A 17118-nucleotide genomic window follows, 5' to 3' on the forward strand; every position below is an offset into this window, starting at 1 on the left:
AATCACAGAGGGGCCAGTGGAGAGTTTCTTTAAGGGATGGCTTCACTTTCAGCTCTTGGTTTATGCTACCAAAGCCTGTGGCTGCATTGAAAGCATGCGGCCTTTACTCACACAAGCAGTCCTTGTTCATGCAAGTAGTCGCACTGGGTAAGTAGGTGTTGCAGGATCAGTCGCTTAGAATCTCATCCAAAGCCCATTGAAATGAGTGCAAAGACTCCCATTGTCTTCTAAGGTTTTGGATCAGATCCTTCGAGTAAGGCCTACATTATAAATGATGCTTTTACCCATCCCTAACACCTCTTTATCCCAGCTCATCCAGGGGAGGAAGGTTAGTCTTGTGGTTAGAGCCCAGTTTTCCCCATCAGGAGATCAAGTGTCTCTGTTACCGGTTCTAAAGAGGGATACGTCTCAGGGTATGGAGTATGAGAACCCCCTTAGTGTTTGTGTCTGTTTCCCATTCTACAGAATCGGTGCCACTGGTGGATTAAGCCTTTTTCACCGCACACGTGTCAGAGTGAGGTCTTGTTATCATCTGAAGTTTGGGTTCCTGGAGGGATCCTAGATCTCCCCAGCACCTCTCCCCAACTTTAGAAATCCTCCTCCACTCCCCTGAACTTGTGGTTCCACCAAACACCACCAAGACAGAGCAGATCTGCTGCCATTAACGTGACTCTACATGCAGGGGAGAGGAGCTGAGAAAACGTCTTACCAGGTTAGTGAAGATATACGTGTAATAGGCTGACGCCATTCCCAGTTCAGCTGCCTGTGAAGGAGAGGAAAGGAGATTAGGCTAGAGAGTGACAATCTTCCATCTCAGCAGCAGTACTGGGGGAGCCTGTATCAGATTTGCTTTTCATATCTATCACTTTACATGAAGGACTCTGCTGTCCTTTTAAAAGCCATAAAGGGTAGCACCCAGAAGCATAGTTTGGCCTATTAAAGTAAAGATGGGGATCTGCTTTTTCAGAAGTGCTAAGCCATCGTAGCTCCCACGGAAGTTAATGGAAGCTGCAGGTTATTATGAATTATTACTTAGTTCGATTTCAGTAGTGCCTATGGACCCAAACTGGCCCCACTGTACCAACAAATAACCCAACGATTCATTGATTTTTTAAAATCCCAGATCATTATGACCATCTAATTCAACCTCGTGCATAATGAAGGACAGAGGATTCGTCCCTACACCTAGCTCTAATCCAGGATTTAGACAATTCATCATAGGTGAATAAAGACAAAGGGAGCCGGGAAGGAAGACATAACAATCGAAACAGGGCTATTTGCATAAATTACTCGTAACAATGGTTTTAACAGTCCCCGGTTGCCAGATGACGTGCTGAAGATCAAACCCAGAGTGTGGTCTTTACAAGATTCAATTCTAATGGTCTCTACGCACACATTTGGTACAGGTGTAAGTATGTTGGTTAGGGAGGTGAGTTTTTTTAAAAAAAAATCAATATATTTCTACAGGTACAACCCCTAGTGTAGACACAGTTATACCTGTATAAAGGGTGTCTTATACCAGTATGGAATAAAATCTTTATACTGGCATTACTGTATCCACACTAGGTGGGATTGCATGAGGTTAGCTATATCGGTAGAGTTAAAGCAGTACAATTTGTGTGCACAGACAATCTGTAAGGGAAGGAATACACAGAGAGGTATTGTTGGGGAAAGTAAAGAGACACTGCTGAAAAATAATTCTGCGTGGCAATTTTCATCCTCTTGTATCAGGTGACTTGGCACACCTGCCAGTTTCACTCCTCTTCCAGTTTCAATTAAATCCACTGTTTGTTTTGCCGTGTAATGATCCACCCATTGAATATGCTTAAATTTGCAATGTGCAAATCATCCCGAATGATTTTGGGGGAGCTCCTCCACTTCCCGTCTTTTCTCTGCCCCCCCAGCTGGAGGCTGTTGGTGTCAGAAAGTGGGGGGATGAAACAGATATAGACGAGGAGGAGCTCCTGGCCTGATTAACCAGCAGTAGGTAAAGATTCAAAGCAAGGCAGACAATGCTGCTCCCCGCAAATATCCTGCCTTCACCATGGAGGAGTCCTCACTGCTTTTCCCACTCCCCTTTCTCAGTCAGATGCCTGTGATCAAAGAAACATAGCAAAGTAGGGCTGGAAGGGACCTCAAGAGAGCATCTAGTGTCCCCCCCTGTGCTAAAGCAGGATTAAGTATACCTAACACCCTTCATGACATGTATTTGTCTCATGTGTACTTAAAAACCTCCAGTGACAGAGATCCACAACCTCCTTGGGAAACCTATTCCAGAGCTTAACTACCCTTAGAATTAGAACGTTTTTCCTACCATCTAATCTAAATCTTCCTTGCTGCAGATCATGCTGATTACATCTGGTCCTACTCTCAGTGGACCTGGAGAACAAGTAATCACCATCCTCTTTATAACAGCCCTTGACATATTTGAAGACCATTATGATGTCCCCCTGCAGCCTTCTCTTCTCTAAACGAAAACATGCCCAGTTCTTTCAACCTTTCCTTGCAGGTCATGTTTTCTAACCGTCTTATCATTTTTATTGATCTTTATGAACATAACAAATCTACAGCCTCCACTGATGCACGAACGGCTGGTGTGATGCATCCTCTGCAGGGAAAATGAAAAGGAGATTTTGTAGCCTGGTAGCTATTTGCTGGGACCCTTTGCTGATAACCTGAAAGCTGGAAAATGAAGTACAAAAAGATGGGGGCAGGGAGGGGAAATCAGTGGAACTTTAATATTAACACCACTTAGGACTTATGCACAACGTGTTAGGATAAGAGCCTCAAAACACTCTGGACTACCTCTACTCCCCCGACATTGACATACCATTGACTTCAGTGGGAGCAGAATTTGGCAAAGGTTGAGTGCTTTAAAAATCCCATCCCAAGAACTAGGAAGTGCTTTACAGACACTAAGCAGCTAATCTGCACAGACACCTCTGTGACACAGATCAATAGGACAGCGCTATCACCTGTTTTTTACAGATGGGGAAAGGGAGACCATGAGAACATAACTTGCCCAAGAACACACAGCAAGTCAGTGGCAGAGAGAAAACGAGATCCTCCAGATCATCAGGCAACGTGCTCTGACCACTGCCTCCCACCACCAGACCACAGTGCCTCTCATCTTCTGACCGCTGCACAACACAGTTTTCATATCTAGAGAGAGCAGCAATGTCTGCTCTCCCTGTGACCTACTCTGAAATCAGCAAGTGTTATTTCAAGGGAAGAAAATCAAAGAAAGCAACAAGTGGTCTCCTTTCCTCCATTGATCTCATCCATTTAACATACCTATTGGCAAAGCTGGGGCAGGCCGGCTATATAAGAAGCAACCATGTGTCTCTAGACCATAGGCGGAAGGGAAGATATGAGAAGTTGTAGCTTCTGCCTCATTGTCCAAAGGTAGCAGAGAGCAAGAGAAGGGCTGGTAATACGGGGTTTGATCCAAAGTCTTTTACAATTAATGTCAGTCTTTCTGTTTGGATTGAGCCCAAAGGAGGAAACTGTTTTATAATCATTATCTTCACTCATTGTTCTGCTTGCTCTCCCAGTATACAGTTTCCAGTTTCACCAACAGCAAGAAGTTCATAAATCATAAGAGCATTGTTCACTTCCCTTCCTCCTTGGAATCCTCTGCACAGGGCGACTGCATTAAATGTTATTGAATTGCTGCAAAATCTTCTCAATCTTTGACATCTTCATCGGTCACGGCCTGAGAATCCCCCAGAGACGGGAAGGGAGAGAGAGTGTGTCTAAAAAGCAACTGTGCTCTGTAGCTGTGGAAAATTACTATGGCAACAGGCTGAGGGGATAGCCCTCAATAGTGAGAGAGCTCATTCAAATCCTTTATTAACTCAGAGACGAAATATATAAATAAATACAAATCCACCCCAACCTGAACCCTCGTCTTTGATTTCCCGCACATAAGAAGCTTCAGAGGGGCTAGTGAAATAACAAACATCAAAAAAGGAAAGTTGTTCCTCAGTGAAAACTAGAATGTTGCCTTTACATGTGCAATTAAAACGACATCAGAATGGATTGAGGAGAGATCCAGCTAGTGTCACTTGCGACAGTACAGACTCTATTAGAAGCCTTAGTCTAATGTCAGTCTCTGGACCGAAGTCTGACATCTGTACCAGCAAAGATTAGCAAGGGGAACATTTTGAACGGCCGCTCATCAGCCGTCATGCCTCATGTCCCAAGAGTAGCTATCTACAATTGAAATTCTGCCACTGTTTCTTTGCATCCCCAAGGCAACGTTCATATTCTTTTCACCACAGTAGTAAAGCAAAGGGCGCCAGAGCTGGTCAGGAATTTTTCAATTTAACATTTTTCGTTTGGAAAAGACCGATTTGTGGAAACCGAAATGTTCAGCGGGAAAGGGTTGGCTTCGATGAAGCTCCCGTTTTGGGGAAAGTTTCAAAAGGTCCCATTTCCTCATTTTTAAAATGAAAAATTCCATTTTTCAGTTTGAAACGACGTATCGTTTTGAAATTTAAGTGAATTGGGGGGGAGGAATCTAATAAATTATAAATAATTAAAAGGTCAAAATCAAAACAAAATGTCGTGACTGACCCAATCCAATTTTTTCTCCACATTTTGGTCCACAAACATTTTTGAGACTTCGACTTTTCGTCCCGATTCAGGATGGGGACGTTTGCTGAAATCGCGGAAATTTTCCTGGGATGGGAAAACCATTTCCTGTCTAGCTGGAAACATAACTCACTGGAGAACATGACCTACAGGTGCCCCACTGTGCTGATTGACAGCGCATCTGAGTCTGTTACAGCCGCGGCGTGGGAGCATGGGTCCTTTAGCTCAAACTGTAGCAGCTTGTGGTTTTAGCTCTGGAGGTCCCCACGTCAATCCCTGATGAGTCAGCCAAGATGGCGGCTGTCATACAAAGTCTCTCCAACTCTGGTAGGTTGGGACCATGGCACACGGTTTCCTTGTGGACAAGATTCTTCATGGAACCTAGCTTGTAGTTGTACAGCCAGTGGGACTGACAGTTGTATAGGACCACCACTAGCCTAATATATCAGGCCTAGAAAACATGCGTTCTGTTCTTGCCGTGAAGATGACACACAGCATCATGGCCCTGATCCAAATCTCACTGAAACCAACGGAGAGCCCCACTGGCTCCAATGGGCTTTGGATTCGGTTTCGTAGACTCAGATGATTGACTACCACACCTTCTACACTGTCAGGAATCCCTCGTCTAGCCCCATTGGTCTACTGAGAGATGAATCTAGGGAGCCAGAACTTATATTTATTTCATTTGATAATTGGCTAAAAAGCCTCTCATTCCACAGAGGCTCTGGAGAACTGCACTAAACAAACACAACAACTGTACGAGAGACAATAAAATAAACAAACACAATCTGGTAAAAATAACAAGACAGAGAAACACAACAGAGATGTGCTCAGAAAAGAGAGTCCACACTGCCGGCAGACTGATTTTCAAAAGCACTGAGCTGCCCTTGCTCGAAGTCAATAGGAGCAGTAAGAGTTTGGCATCTTGGACACCAAGCCAGACACCTCTGGGGCATGCACTCAGAGTATTTAATCTATTTGTTCTACAGCCAGAATCCCGGAGGCGGTGAGCAAACTGTTATCCCCAGGACCTCAGCATCAATCAGTGGAAATCTCCCTGGAGCATAGCTAATTTTCGACCGCACTGTAGGAATTTTTAAGCTCCGGAACCGTACAATGCACATGCAGAAGGATCATTTGGTGGAAGCAAGGTGGTTTATGAAGCTGTAATTTCACAGCTGCCTACCTTCTGGAGGATGATGTGGGACATGGAGGCATTCGCATGGACAATGATGGTGGCAGTTTTGTCGTCTCTGATTTCTTTTAGGAGTGGGGTAGGGTCCCGGCTGTCATCCAGCATCCGGACCGAGAGGGTGTCCTTCGAGATAAGGAACTGACGAAGTAACTTCTCTAGGTTTAAAAGGCCTTCAAATAAAAGAAACACAAACAGACCTTTTGAATCAAGAGTACCCCACCCATGACAACAGCTATCCTCTTCCATAGGAACCTGTCCTTTGCAAACCTGGTCGGACAAATGGTGTAGCAACATGCTGCAAAGCAAAGAAGCCAAGTCTATGTCCAAGGGTCTCTCCTGTGACCAGCAGGGGAGGGGAAGAGATGGAGCAATTTGTAACTCTCTGTGGTCATCTGACAGAACAGCCTGCAGCCCTCTCTCAGAGGGAAGATCATCTTGACACAGGGCCTTTCTGAAGGTCATTCTTTATACACCCAAATAGAGGGGAATGATCACATCCCTCGATCTGCTGGCAATGCCCCTACTTATACAGCCCAAAATGCCATTAGCCTTCTTGGCGACAAGGGCACACTGTTGACTCATATCCAGCTTCTCATCCACGTAACCCCTAGGTCCTTTTCTGCAGAACTGCTGCCTAGCCACTCGGTCCCTAGTCTGTAGCAGTGCATGGGATTCTTCCGTCCTAAGTGCAGGACTCTGCACTTGTCCTTGTTGAACCTCATCAGTCTGAGTATCCCTGATGCACACTATAAGTTCTTTGGGGCAGTGGTTATCTCACTCTGCCTCTGTGCTTTTTGGCATTTCTGTCGTATAAATAACAACAACAAGCATGTCCCTAGCCCAAATACCTTACAATCCAAAGCCCTGATTCGGCAAACCCTTATGTATGCAATGAAGCCAGTAAAATTCCTGGCATGATGAAAGATTATGTAGCATCCAGCCCTAGACTGGGCTGGAAAGGGAGGAATTTGGTTGGTTAGCTTTTTTCAAAGGAGGAATTAAACAAATGGAAACTGGACTAGTTAACTACCAGCATCCCTCCAAAGGAAGCAAACAAAGAACAGATCCCAAACCCAGAGTTTAAGGCCAGTGCCCTGGCTGTCAGAGGAGCACTCGGGGTAAGTCTACCCTGTAATAAATAAATAAACCAGTGGCACCGAGTCTCTGAGCCTGGCTCAACTGACTGGGGCTCACGCTACGGGACTAAAAATAGCCGTATAGACATTCCCACTCGGGCTGACGTTCAGGCCCTGAGGCTGACCTCTCTCGCTTGGTTTCCGAGCTTGAACTCCAGCCCAAGTGGGAACGTCTACACTAATATTTTTGGCACTGTAACATGAGCCCCGTGGCCCCGAGTCGCTTGACCCGGCTCTGACTCTTGCTGCCACGGGGTTGTTTTTTGTTTGCAGTGTAGATGTACCCTCACCGTTCCTGTGTTTCAAGCCCAGCACTCAACTCTTCAACTAAACGTCATTTTGACTGCACTCAACCGTTTATTCACCCAGAAAGTCAAGGGCTGGGGAAGCAGTACACTGCGGTACGATGCAAGGCAATCAAGAGGGAGAGTGCTGCTCTCAAGAACGCCCAACTCTTCACAAAAGGCAACAAAGTGATGCATTAAAGAGATGAAGCCTACATGAGTGGAGTCTCATTCACGGAGAGGTTTTTCAGCAAACCAGTGTGCGTGCACTGAGCGCTTTACCATGTGGTGCCCCCTGCCTTTCCTCCTTAATCCAGGAGGAACTCAGCTGGGGACTAAAGCAACTGCAGTCAGCAGGATTTCTCTGGGATGAAATTAACTTCCTAGTCTATTTCTTCATGGAGGGTGAAATTCTAAGAGGCCATATACGCCACCGGAGTGTTATTTTATGGGTTTAAGTGGGATCTAAGTGTTGTCTAAGCTTTGTGCCAGGTCTCTGCACAGTTTCATTTCCTCCACACCTGCAATCTCCTTTCCTACCAAGGAGCAGACGCTTCCAGCAATAACAGTCGGTTATTATTAATCACGTTTATTCCAGTTGTGCCTAAAGGCCAGCCAAGAATAGGGTCTCATTGTATCGGCACAAAGAAGTAGATGGTCCCTGCCCCAGAGAATGTACAATCTATAAACAAGCCAGACACAGGTTGGGGGAAAGGGTGTAAGTACAACTACTCGGCTATTAGTTAGGCAAACTCCGAACCGGCGCTCACATGAGAAAGATCTGAGAAGCACCTTCACTCACCACGATTCCATTAAGCCCTCAGAAAAGGAGGCTTTTGTGTTTCCTTTGTCTTTCTAAAAGTGGCCCAGTTTCACGGCAATTATGCATTTCTCTTGGTTAAGAAAAGGACAATGAGGAGGACAATGCAAGTTCCCAAGCTGCTGCTACCAACCTGAGCTGATTTTAAACCTGAGGCCTGGTGGTGAGGAGACCTCTGTCTCATTAACTGATGCCCCAGCACTTAAAATCGCAAGAGCGGGCACGGAGTCATGGGAGGATAATCCCAAGACTACTGGGGGTGTTATTTCTTTGGAAGGTGTTACAAAATAATTCATGTTTGCTTTAGGATTATTAGCATTGCAGTAGTGACAGAAGGCTTTAACTGAGATTGTGGCCCCCTGGTGGTTGGAATCGTACAACGTTACAGCCAGAGACCACCCCCTGCCCAGAGAGATGTGCAGTGTAGGCAGGACAAAGGAAGGATTATCACCCCCATTTTACAGGTGGGGGAAAGTGAGGCTTAGAGGGATTCTTGTCCAAGGTCACACGTGGAGCCAGGAATTGAACCCAGGCCTTCTGAGTCTCATGCCGGTGCCTTAACAACAAGACAATCCATCATCTCAATGACTGGATTTGGTCCCACGACTCCCCTCTGCCGTAGGTCAGTGTCATTAGCCCCATGTGGCAGATGGGGAAACTGATGCCCAGAGAGGGGAAATAACTTAGCCATCATCACACAGGACTAGAACTCCCATCTCCCGATTCCTAGCCCAGTAACTGAACAACATTTCCCCCGAGTAGCATAGCAGGGGGACTCTCATAGGAGGGCCCTGGGTGTTTACAGAATAACAGTCACTCGGCATCTACAGAGCAACACCAAGAACACCAGGAAACATTTACACTCTTCCTGCAAGGAGCGGCTGTAGGTTATGAGAATTCTACTGACTCCCCTCCCTGCTGGCTTCAGTGGCAAGGCTAATCAAGCCAAGTCGGGAGGCAGTGCGGGTTGGCAGAAAGGGCACTGGTGTCTACTCCCAGCATGGCTGCTGACTTGCTGGGTAGCCTAGAGTGAGTCATTTCACTGCTCTGTGCCTCAGTTTCTCACTCTCTCTCGCCTGCGAACTCCTTGGGGCAAGGCCTGTCTCTCACGTGGTCTTTGCACAGTACCTAGCACAAGATCCCAATTTCAGCCAGAGCCTCAATGCGCTATGATAACCCATAATAAGGACTTCATGGTGCAGGATGCTGGTGCATGAAGGGTTAAAGCCAGCTTCTCCTGTCTGCAGAGAGACAGGCCTGAGCTGCACATCAGACTAAATCAAATGACTTTCGCTCTCCCTCGCTGTGGACTTCAGGAACGCATTAGCCTCGCTCAGGATGCATCTGCCCAGATCAATACCAAATACAGCAGGACTGCAAGTCCTGGGGGAGGGGGAGGAGGAGGACGCCTGCCTTATTGCAAGCTGGTTAAAGATGTGGAAGGCCGGCTGTGGAGATGTTACTCAGGGGAGCCTCCTGCGTGGCACACAGTCACGCTCGGGCTCCATCTTAAGCGATGACAGTGGGGAGGTAGCAGGACTCCTGGCAGGTGGGCGCAGAGCTCACGTTGCAGTTCTCAGCTCCGTGTTCCAGGTGAACTAACACATATGGAGGCGGAGGAGGCAGGGGCCCCTCCTCCAGCTCAAACACTGGGGCTGGCATCGGTAGCAGACGCTCTATGCAAAGCGTTGCGGAATAGGAGTCTCTCGCACAGGCAGCTGGATTGTGCACTTACAATCTGTCCACAACATGGGGCAGCACCTCCCGAGCTGCTCTCCCCCGGGAATGCCTTAGGGGGAGTCATTTGCTATTGCTCCATCCCATACGCTGCTGGGCAGCCCACGGGTGGGGAGTGGAGCCAAGGGAGCGAGGTCAATTTACACCAGGCTCTGCCCCCCACAAAAAGAAATTCCCCGGTAGAGAAAGCAAAGCCAGCAGGACACGCTGGAATTTTCTAGTGTGCGTCTAATTTCAGCCCCGCAAAATAAAATTAGATCCTGCTTCTTAATTCTGCAGGCCGTGTGTCTCAGCCATGCATTAATGAGGCAGATTGGAAAGCATCCCCTAACGCAGCCGCTAAATGGAACCGCAAGTCACATCAGACCCTCATTTCATCTCTCTTGATTAGTTTTTCCATTTTTATCCCTCCCCCACCACCCCGCCGCCCTCCACTAGCGCTCGCCCTACCCTAGCCTTTCCCGAGTCCTACTCTAGCCCACCACTGCAGGCAGACAGCGGTGGAGACTCTCTGGGTCAGAAGGCACAGCCCTGCGGGCCAGTTTCTAAACCAGATCAGGCACCACGAGGGGGGTGAGGAGGCTCGGCAGAGACAGCTGATTTCCTCTCCTCTGGCTCGAGGGAATTATCATTCCCAACACGTTATATCCTGCTCATAGCCCCGTCGTCCCCGCCTCTCGGCGTGGGGAGGGAAGATTCTGTTATCTGAAGAGATTCCCTTTTTGTTCTAGTGACACGAGAAAGCGGACCACCTGCCGCAGACAGACTGACACTTCAGAAGGCTGTTTTACAGGCCAGACATGCGCAAGGACTTGTAGACCCCTCCCGGCAACTTTGAAGAGCATAAATGAGGACCACCAAGCGTGGAGAGGCATGAGCAGATGTGGACACAGTCTGCACCATTCACTGAGGCTCATCTGGGAGCGGCAAAGCTGGAATGTTTCCCAAACCAAGCACGGTACCCACTCAGCTTGTGTTTGGGGACTTAGAGACAGCTTCATGTAGGGCAGTGATACTCAGATCTCAGTGGTTCAGGAGCCAAATTAGTGATCAACATTACCCACAAGAGCCACAGTAGGGTGAATTCATTGTTTCATTTACTATAGTACCAGATATTCCTATTTAAACAGTACGAGAGGGGAAAAAATTGAGTTTTTATATATAGTATTATTATTTTATCAACTACAAGTGGTTAATAACACAGTAAAAGCCTCCCAGTTGGTTAATAATTAAATCACACAATGTTTTAACATCATGTGCTGCAAGGACACACATTAAAGAGTCACTTGCGGCTCACGAACCACAGTCTGAGTATCGCTGATCTAGTGGCTAGAGCAGGTGAGTGGGACGACAGTGAATAATGGAGTTTTCAGTCTGGGGCCTGAAACTACCAAGCTGAAAAAATTCCGGTCAATTAGTACGGAAAGCCTTCTCCCCTCCCCTGCCCCACCCCTTGTAAATTGTTGTTTAAATAAAAACTTGAAAAACAATTGTTTTAAGTTGATTCCAAATGATTTGGGGGTGGGGGAGTTGTTTCAAGTCAACTATTCTTTCACACGTCCCGCCCCCCTTTATTTTTAATTGGCCAAATGTTGATTTTGAAACAAAATGGTCGAAACAAAACATTTCCACTTTAAAACTATTCTTTGTTCAATTTAACCTTTTGCTAAATTCAGCTCGGAGTCGAAAAATAGGTTTGGGGACCTGAAATTTTTTTTTTCCAATGAAAAAACTATTAGTTGAAATATATTCACCCAGCTGTACTCCGGAGTCCTGAGCCGCACTGACTCACTTTCCCCATTAGACAATGGTGATAACAGTGTTTCCCCGTCTCTGTGATCAAGGGCTATTGGAGAAAGCAGGATCTGTGCATGCACATGTATCCATGCAGGCAGTTCATTCCCTACACTGTAGTATTCAGTTACAAGCCCTGACCTGAGCAGAGGATGATGGCACTGGGATGCCTCGGCCCCAGAGGACCACTGGGGAGATGCCACCTGCAGGCAGTCTTCCCAGTGCGCTCCCCGAGGGTGAGCCATTTGCACCAGCCATTATGCAGGCACAGATAGGAAATGTGCACACACTGGTAGGCGTCCGTGTGGCCTCAGGCATAGAGCCTACTCCTTTGCTTTGATTCACCCCTGGTTCTTGGACTGAATTAAGCAGCTTGCCTTGTTTTCCCTCTCACTGCCAGGGTGCAGATCACAGCTTGTACAACACATGGTTGGGATTGTGATAGCAACAGCGATCTCCGCCCACAACAGATCGGAGCTGGAGTTGTGTCCTATTTGCCGCGGGTTTTCTAAAAACACGCAGCGCCTTCCCGGTTAGGGCGAATGATCCTTCGCAACCTCTCTGAGACGGGGAAACGGAGTCACGGGACCGGAGTCTGCTCCCGAGTGCACTGGTTTTGCACCAGCGTAACTCCATGGACTGCGAGAGAGAGTTACTTTCTGTTCACTCCAGCATAGGTGACAACTAGCCCACAGACGAGACTTTTCCGAGGTCGCAGGGTGAGTCGGTAGCAAGACTAGGAATAGAACCCAGGAGTCCTGTCACACAGTCCTGCGTTAAACCAAACAGCTCAGACTCTCTGCTCCTTGGGCAGGAGTTTCTAGCTATCGCACCAAAACAAACAGTGTCGTCCCTCAAAATGGAATGTCCTTATCAAGCAATGGCCAGATTGTGTGCGGTCCTGGCTCGGCTAGAAAGGGGTATGCAAAAAGCCCTCCCCTCCCATGCTCTTGCTCAAGGACAGTGGCCAATAGCAGTTTCTGTGCTTGGGATGCTGGCTTCTGCTCCCCCCCACAGAGCAGGACTATGGTCCATTCCTGTCCTCTGTGCCAGCATAATGGCTAGTGCAAAGAGCAGGATGGGGGAGTTGTAGCTGCATGAGGCACCTTCTCTCCAGGACTCCTCTGGCCTGTGACAGGGATCCTCCTATTCAGACCTTGTGGCTAAATGTCACACTAGCCCTAAGGGGTAACTTCCTGGAGCCAGCAATTGAGTTATCCAGCAGTCCCTGATTAAAGCTATCCAGATTGATTCAATTAAGGGTGGACGTTGAATTATTTAACACAAGCCATTTGGTTCCTGAGATTCTTCGATCCAGTTAAATGAAGGATCAAATTAACCAGGGACTGAATTAAGTGGGAGGCACCTGAGTGTGTCGGCTTGTGGATGGGCAGATGCAGTCAGACGCCTGGTTATGGGTCTGTCTGTTCCCGAGCGAGTGTGCATCGCACCGTGTGTCGCCAGGGGGAGATAAGGAAAAGCTCCACATGAGGTATAAAAAAGATGATATGAAAAATGGGTTCATGGCAATGTTAAAGATACATCAGGAAAAAACAGAGTAAAAAAATACCAGAGTTAAGGCTGAAGCAGTAACATCAATGCAGTGTCGCTGCACACCTTGGGCCAGATCCTCAGCTGGAGTAAATTGGAGTCAATGGGGATTTTGCTGATTTACACCACCTAAGGATCTGGCTCTCAGCGGGTGCACAATTTGGGAAGAGGGTGCAAGGACCCTTCTTGCATCCATGCCGGAGCTGGTCAGAATGGAAGTCCTATTGCTCTCCTGAATGCAAGGAAAGATCCGGGCTGCTAGCTTAGATTCTGCTGGCACTAGGCTTCTCCCCGAGGCTTTGTGCTGATGCACAGTGCCTCCTGCAGCTCCCACTAGGGCAGTGCACCTCTTCACCACCCCCTACAGCAGGCTCCTTTGTACTGGAACACTTCAGCCCTAATGCATCCAGCTACCACTTTGAAAAGAAAATACCACGTGCTAATGAGAACCTTTAACCATGTCATGTCCCGTGGTCTGGCGAGCTTAGCTGCAATCTTAATGATATTACCTGGAAAGACACAAGCATGTGAAGGCATGGCAGGGAAAGGATGGTGCATGCATATAAAGGGGTGGTGTGTGCATTAGAGATGAGCCAGAGCTGCAGAGTTTGGATCCATGGTTTGTGGGGGGGTGTTCGGACCCAGAGGTCTAGTGTGGGCCCATCCATATTGTACAAAAAGTCAGATTTATAAGCCTGCACTCATGCTCAGAGACGCACATGTCTGTAACCACCAGATCTACGTGCCCGCACGCTAACTTTGAAACACACGGGGCCCAATTCCCCTCTCGCTGACTCCATCCTAAACAGGAGTGAAGCCCAGGATGCCAATGGAGTTACACTGGAGCACAAAACCAGCAGAGGAGAGAGGCCTAATGTGTGTAGAAGTTATCAGGCAGGCATACAGCTGTGCAGTTACTGGGGCATGCCTGGCGGCAGAATCATGCACAAGTGAGTAAGTCAGCACCCAGGATTGCACAGAACGGGCTGGACATTAGCGAAATCCAGCATGCACTCGGTTTGTGTCACAGACTGCACACAAGTCTCAGAAGACGCATTTCCAAACGGTGCTTTATCCGGAACTGACCTCAGGCTTTTTCTGTTACGGAAACCCATCCATCAGGTAAAACGCTCGCTATGAAACCAAAAGGCAGCCAACGTCCTTCCCCCCAACCCCCATCTCTCATAAACTGCTGCTGGAAATGTCTGGACTTGGTTCTAGGTGTGGACCCCAGCTGTAGGCCTCTCACTCGCCTCTGATTTCAGCAAGTTCCCCTCTTGCCCCGGACAGGACAGATCCTGTCATTAGTAAAATGGATTATTTTAGGCCCCTATAATCAGAGAAAAGCCCAGGCCTCCAGCAATCGACACTAGCCTTGCCAGTGGGATTTCACCACCCAGGGCTGGACCCTAGAGACATTTTTACACAGCAGGGAGAGGTAACGGATGTGAGAAGGGGATATAATGAGAAACAAGCAGGAGCAGCAGGAGGTTCACACAAACCGGAGCGACTTACATTCCGCTTTGGCACAGATGAGGCAGGCAGTGGTGCAGTTAAAGAAGTTCAGGATCCCAGCTACGGCCACGCTGATGTCGGTGTTGCTGGGGTGGAGGTTCAAGGTGGTGAATCGCTGGAACTGGAACTTGAGGAATTCCTCTGGGGCAACTTTGAAATGAGGGACCTGGAAAAATGAGAAAGAACAGAAGATACCAAAAGAAAGAGAGAAAGGTCAATTGGAGAAGATGCATTTCTCCAGTAAAAAAACAGTCAACCCAGTGCCACGTGGGAAGCAGGCGAGAGAAAAGACATCCCAGTAAAACTGCGCAGAATATTCTACTGAATGGAGGAGACAATGGATGGAAGCATAGGTGCCAACTCCATGGGTGCTCCGGGGCTGGAGCACCCATGGGAAAAAATAGTGGGTGCTCAGCACCTACCAGCCACAGCTGATCGGCGGTGCTCTTGATCAACTGTTTGGCGGCTGCGGGAGGCCCTTGGGGGAGGGCGGAGAGCAGCGAGTGGCGAGGGCTTTGGGTGAGGGGTTTGAGCAGGGGTGGGAAGAGGTGGAGTGAGGGCGGAGCCTCAGAGGAGGGGGTGGAGCAGGAGTGGGAAGAGGCAGAGCGAGGGTGGGACTCAGGGGAAGGGACGGAGTGGGGGTGGGGTCTTGGAGCAGAGCGGGGTGGAGCACCCCGGGGTAAAAATAAAAGTCAGTGCCTGTGGATCGAATCCTAAATGTGTTTTTGTTCTTGTGGATCCCGAGAAGGAGAAAGTCACAGCAACAAGAAGCGTCTGACTTGGAGTGATGGGAAGAAATGGACCAGGGAATCCCTGGCTGAGACTCTTAAAGAAAGTCTAGCAGTCAGAGCCTCGCTGAAACCTTTCGGAGAGACCGAAAGAAGAACAAGATGAGCCCATGCTGGTGAATTTCGGGAGAAGGAGAAACAGACAGCAGTCTAAAGCTTTGCGCTGTTTGATCTGCGGAGAAGTAACGGGCTAATCCAAAGGGATCTGAGCTACGAGTCCTGATAATATTTCATTTGCCATTCATAAACGGGAGTGGAGGCAGCACTGAGATGCTGCATGCCAGGGAATACGGACAACGTGGGGCCAAGGAGCCCATGGAACGGGAGCGATGGGAGACCAGCAAGGATGAGGGTCAGCGGGACAGAGAAAGGATTTGTTTGTTTGTTTGTTTTTTAACAGCATGGATTATTTGGAAGAAACAGAATAGAAAAAGGGGAACATCTGGTTCTGCTTCATTAGAGCAGTGTCAAGTCCTCTTTGCTTCCATTAGCGGCACTTCCAGAAGCTATCACCCCACGCCTCTGATCCGTCTCCTCCTGGGGAAGGCTGTTAGTGGGCTGCGATGGCTACTTTTATTGGAGGCGTAAGCTGTTTTGTTAGTAATAGGAAAGTTAAAGAGTAATAAGCTGCTATCTGCCTTGATCTCGCTCCGCAGCCCTCAGCCTGGGCTCCATTAACAGGGAGAGAAGCAGACTGTACACCACAGGCAGATTCCTTTAACTAATGTAGACGGGACATCTACAGCCTGGGCTTGTCGATCATTCTCTGAAGCCAGATGGAGTCTGAGGCTCCTGGGAATGACGGTTAATGAGGAGAGCGATCCGCAGACAGAGGTGTACACTAGAACCCGCCACAAACATCTGCAGGGTGCGATACCCAAAGAGGTGGGCCCAAGTCACAAAGCTGAGGGTTGCTCCAATCCATGGCTTTGGGTCAGCCCAAGACAGAGACAGGAGGTCTAATTCTTGTCTCCTTTCAGGTGGCTTTACGCCAGCGTACCGCCAGTGACTTCAACACGACAGTCTTTAGGTTAAAGCACTGGGCTGTGACTCAGGAGATCTATCTGCTCTGCCACTGATGCCTTGTGTCCCCCTCAGGCAAATCACTTCACCTCTGTGTGCAACCGCTCCCCATCGGTACAAGAGCACTTCGTTTGCCTGCCTTGTCTGGTTAGACTGTAAGCTTTTCAGGACGGAGGCTGTCTTACTACTGTCCTTAGCACCTGGCACAATGGGGCCCTGATCTTGGCTGAGGCCACTAGGTGCTACTGTAAAACAAATAACGACGAGTCATTCCTGATTCATACCAGTGTAAATGACAGCAGAGAGGATTAGGTTCAATAACCAGACAGATAAGACTGGATCTGAACTTCCGAGAACCCCAGTTTTGATTCAGGACCACCTCTACAAAGAGGAAGAGAATTGCTTAGGGTGGAACATGGGGAGTCTAGCTAGAAACAACTGGCTGAGATCAGAGAGGCATAGAGTTCAGATGAATATCAGGAAAAACACTGATGATCTGTTACGGCAGATTGGTCTTTGCCTGGGAAGTGGTGGATGCTTGAGGCAGTTAACCCTGCAATGGATCAAGCAATTAGAAAAGGTACTTGGGGGGACAATCCTGTGGTAGCAGAGGGAATTGGGTCTAGCAGATCTCGTCCAGCTCTAATGCCTCTGATTCTAGGGAAATAAAGCAACGCAA

General features: G+C 48.1%; 1 protein-coding gene across 3 annotated transcripts in view; it reads right to left on the reverse strand.

Moving 5' to 3' along the window:
- The window catches only part of GRIK4 (glutamate ionotropic receptor kainate type subunit 4), a 315293-nt gene that overhangs the window by 82191 nt on the left and 215984 nt on the right, over positions 1-17118 (reverse strand). For all 3 annotated transcript variants that reach the window (XM_034754418.1, XM_034754417.1, XM_034754416.1), the window contains exons 5-7: positions 14629-14794; positions 5783-5961; positions 710-763 (exon numbers count right to left, since the gene is read on the reverse strand). In XM_034754418.1, coding sequence (XP_034610309.1) covers positions 710-763; positions 5783-5961; positions 14629-14794 — 399 coding nt within the window. The remainder of the gene's footprint in view (positions 1-709; positions 764-5782; positions 5962-14628; positions 14795-17118) is intronic.

The sequence above is a fragment of the Trachemys scripta genome, chromosome 21, assembly GCF_013100865.1.
Source record: "Trachemys scripta elegans isolate TJP31775 chromosome 21, CAS_Tse_1.0, whole genome shotgun sequence".
NCBI classification, from domain to species: Eukaryota; Metazoa; Chordata; order Testudines; family Emydidae; genus Trachemys; species Trachemys scripta.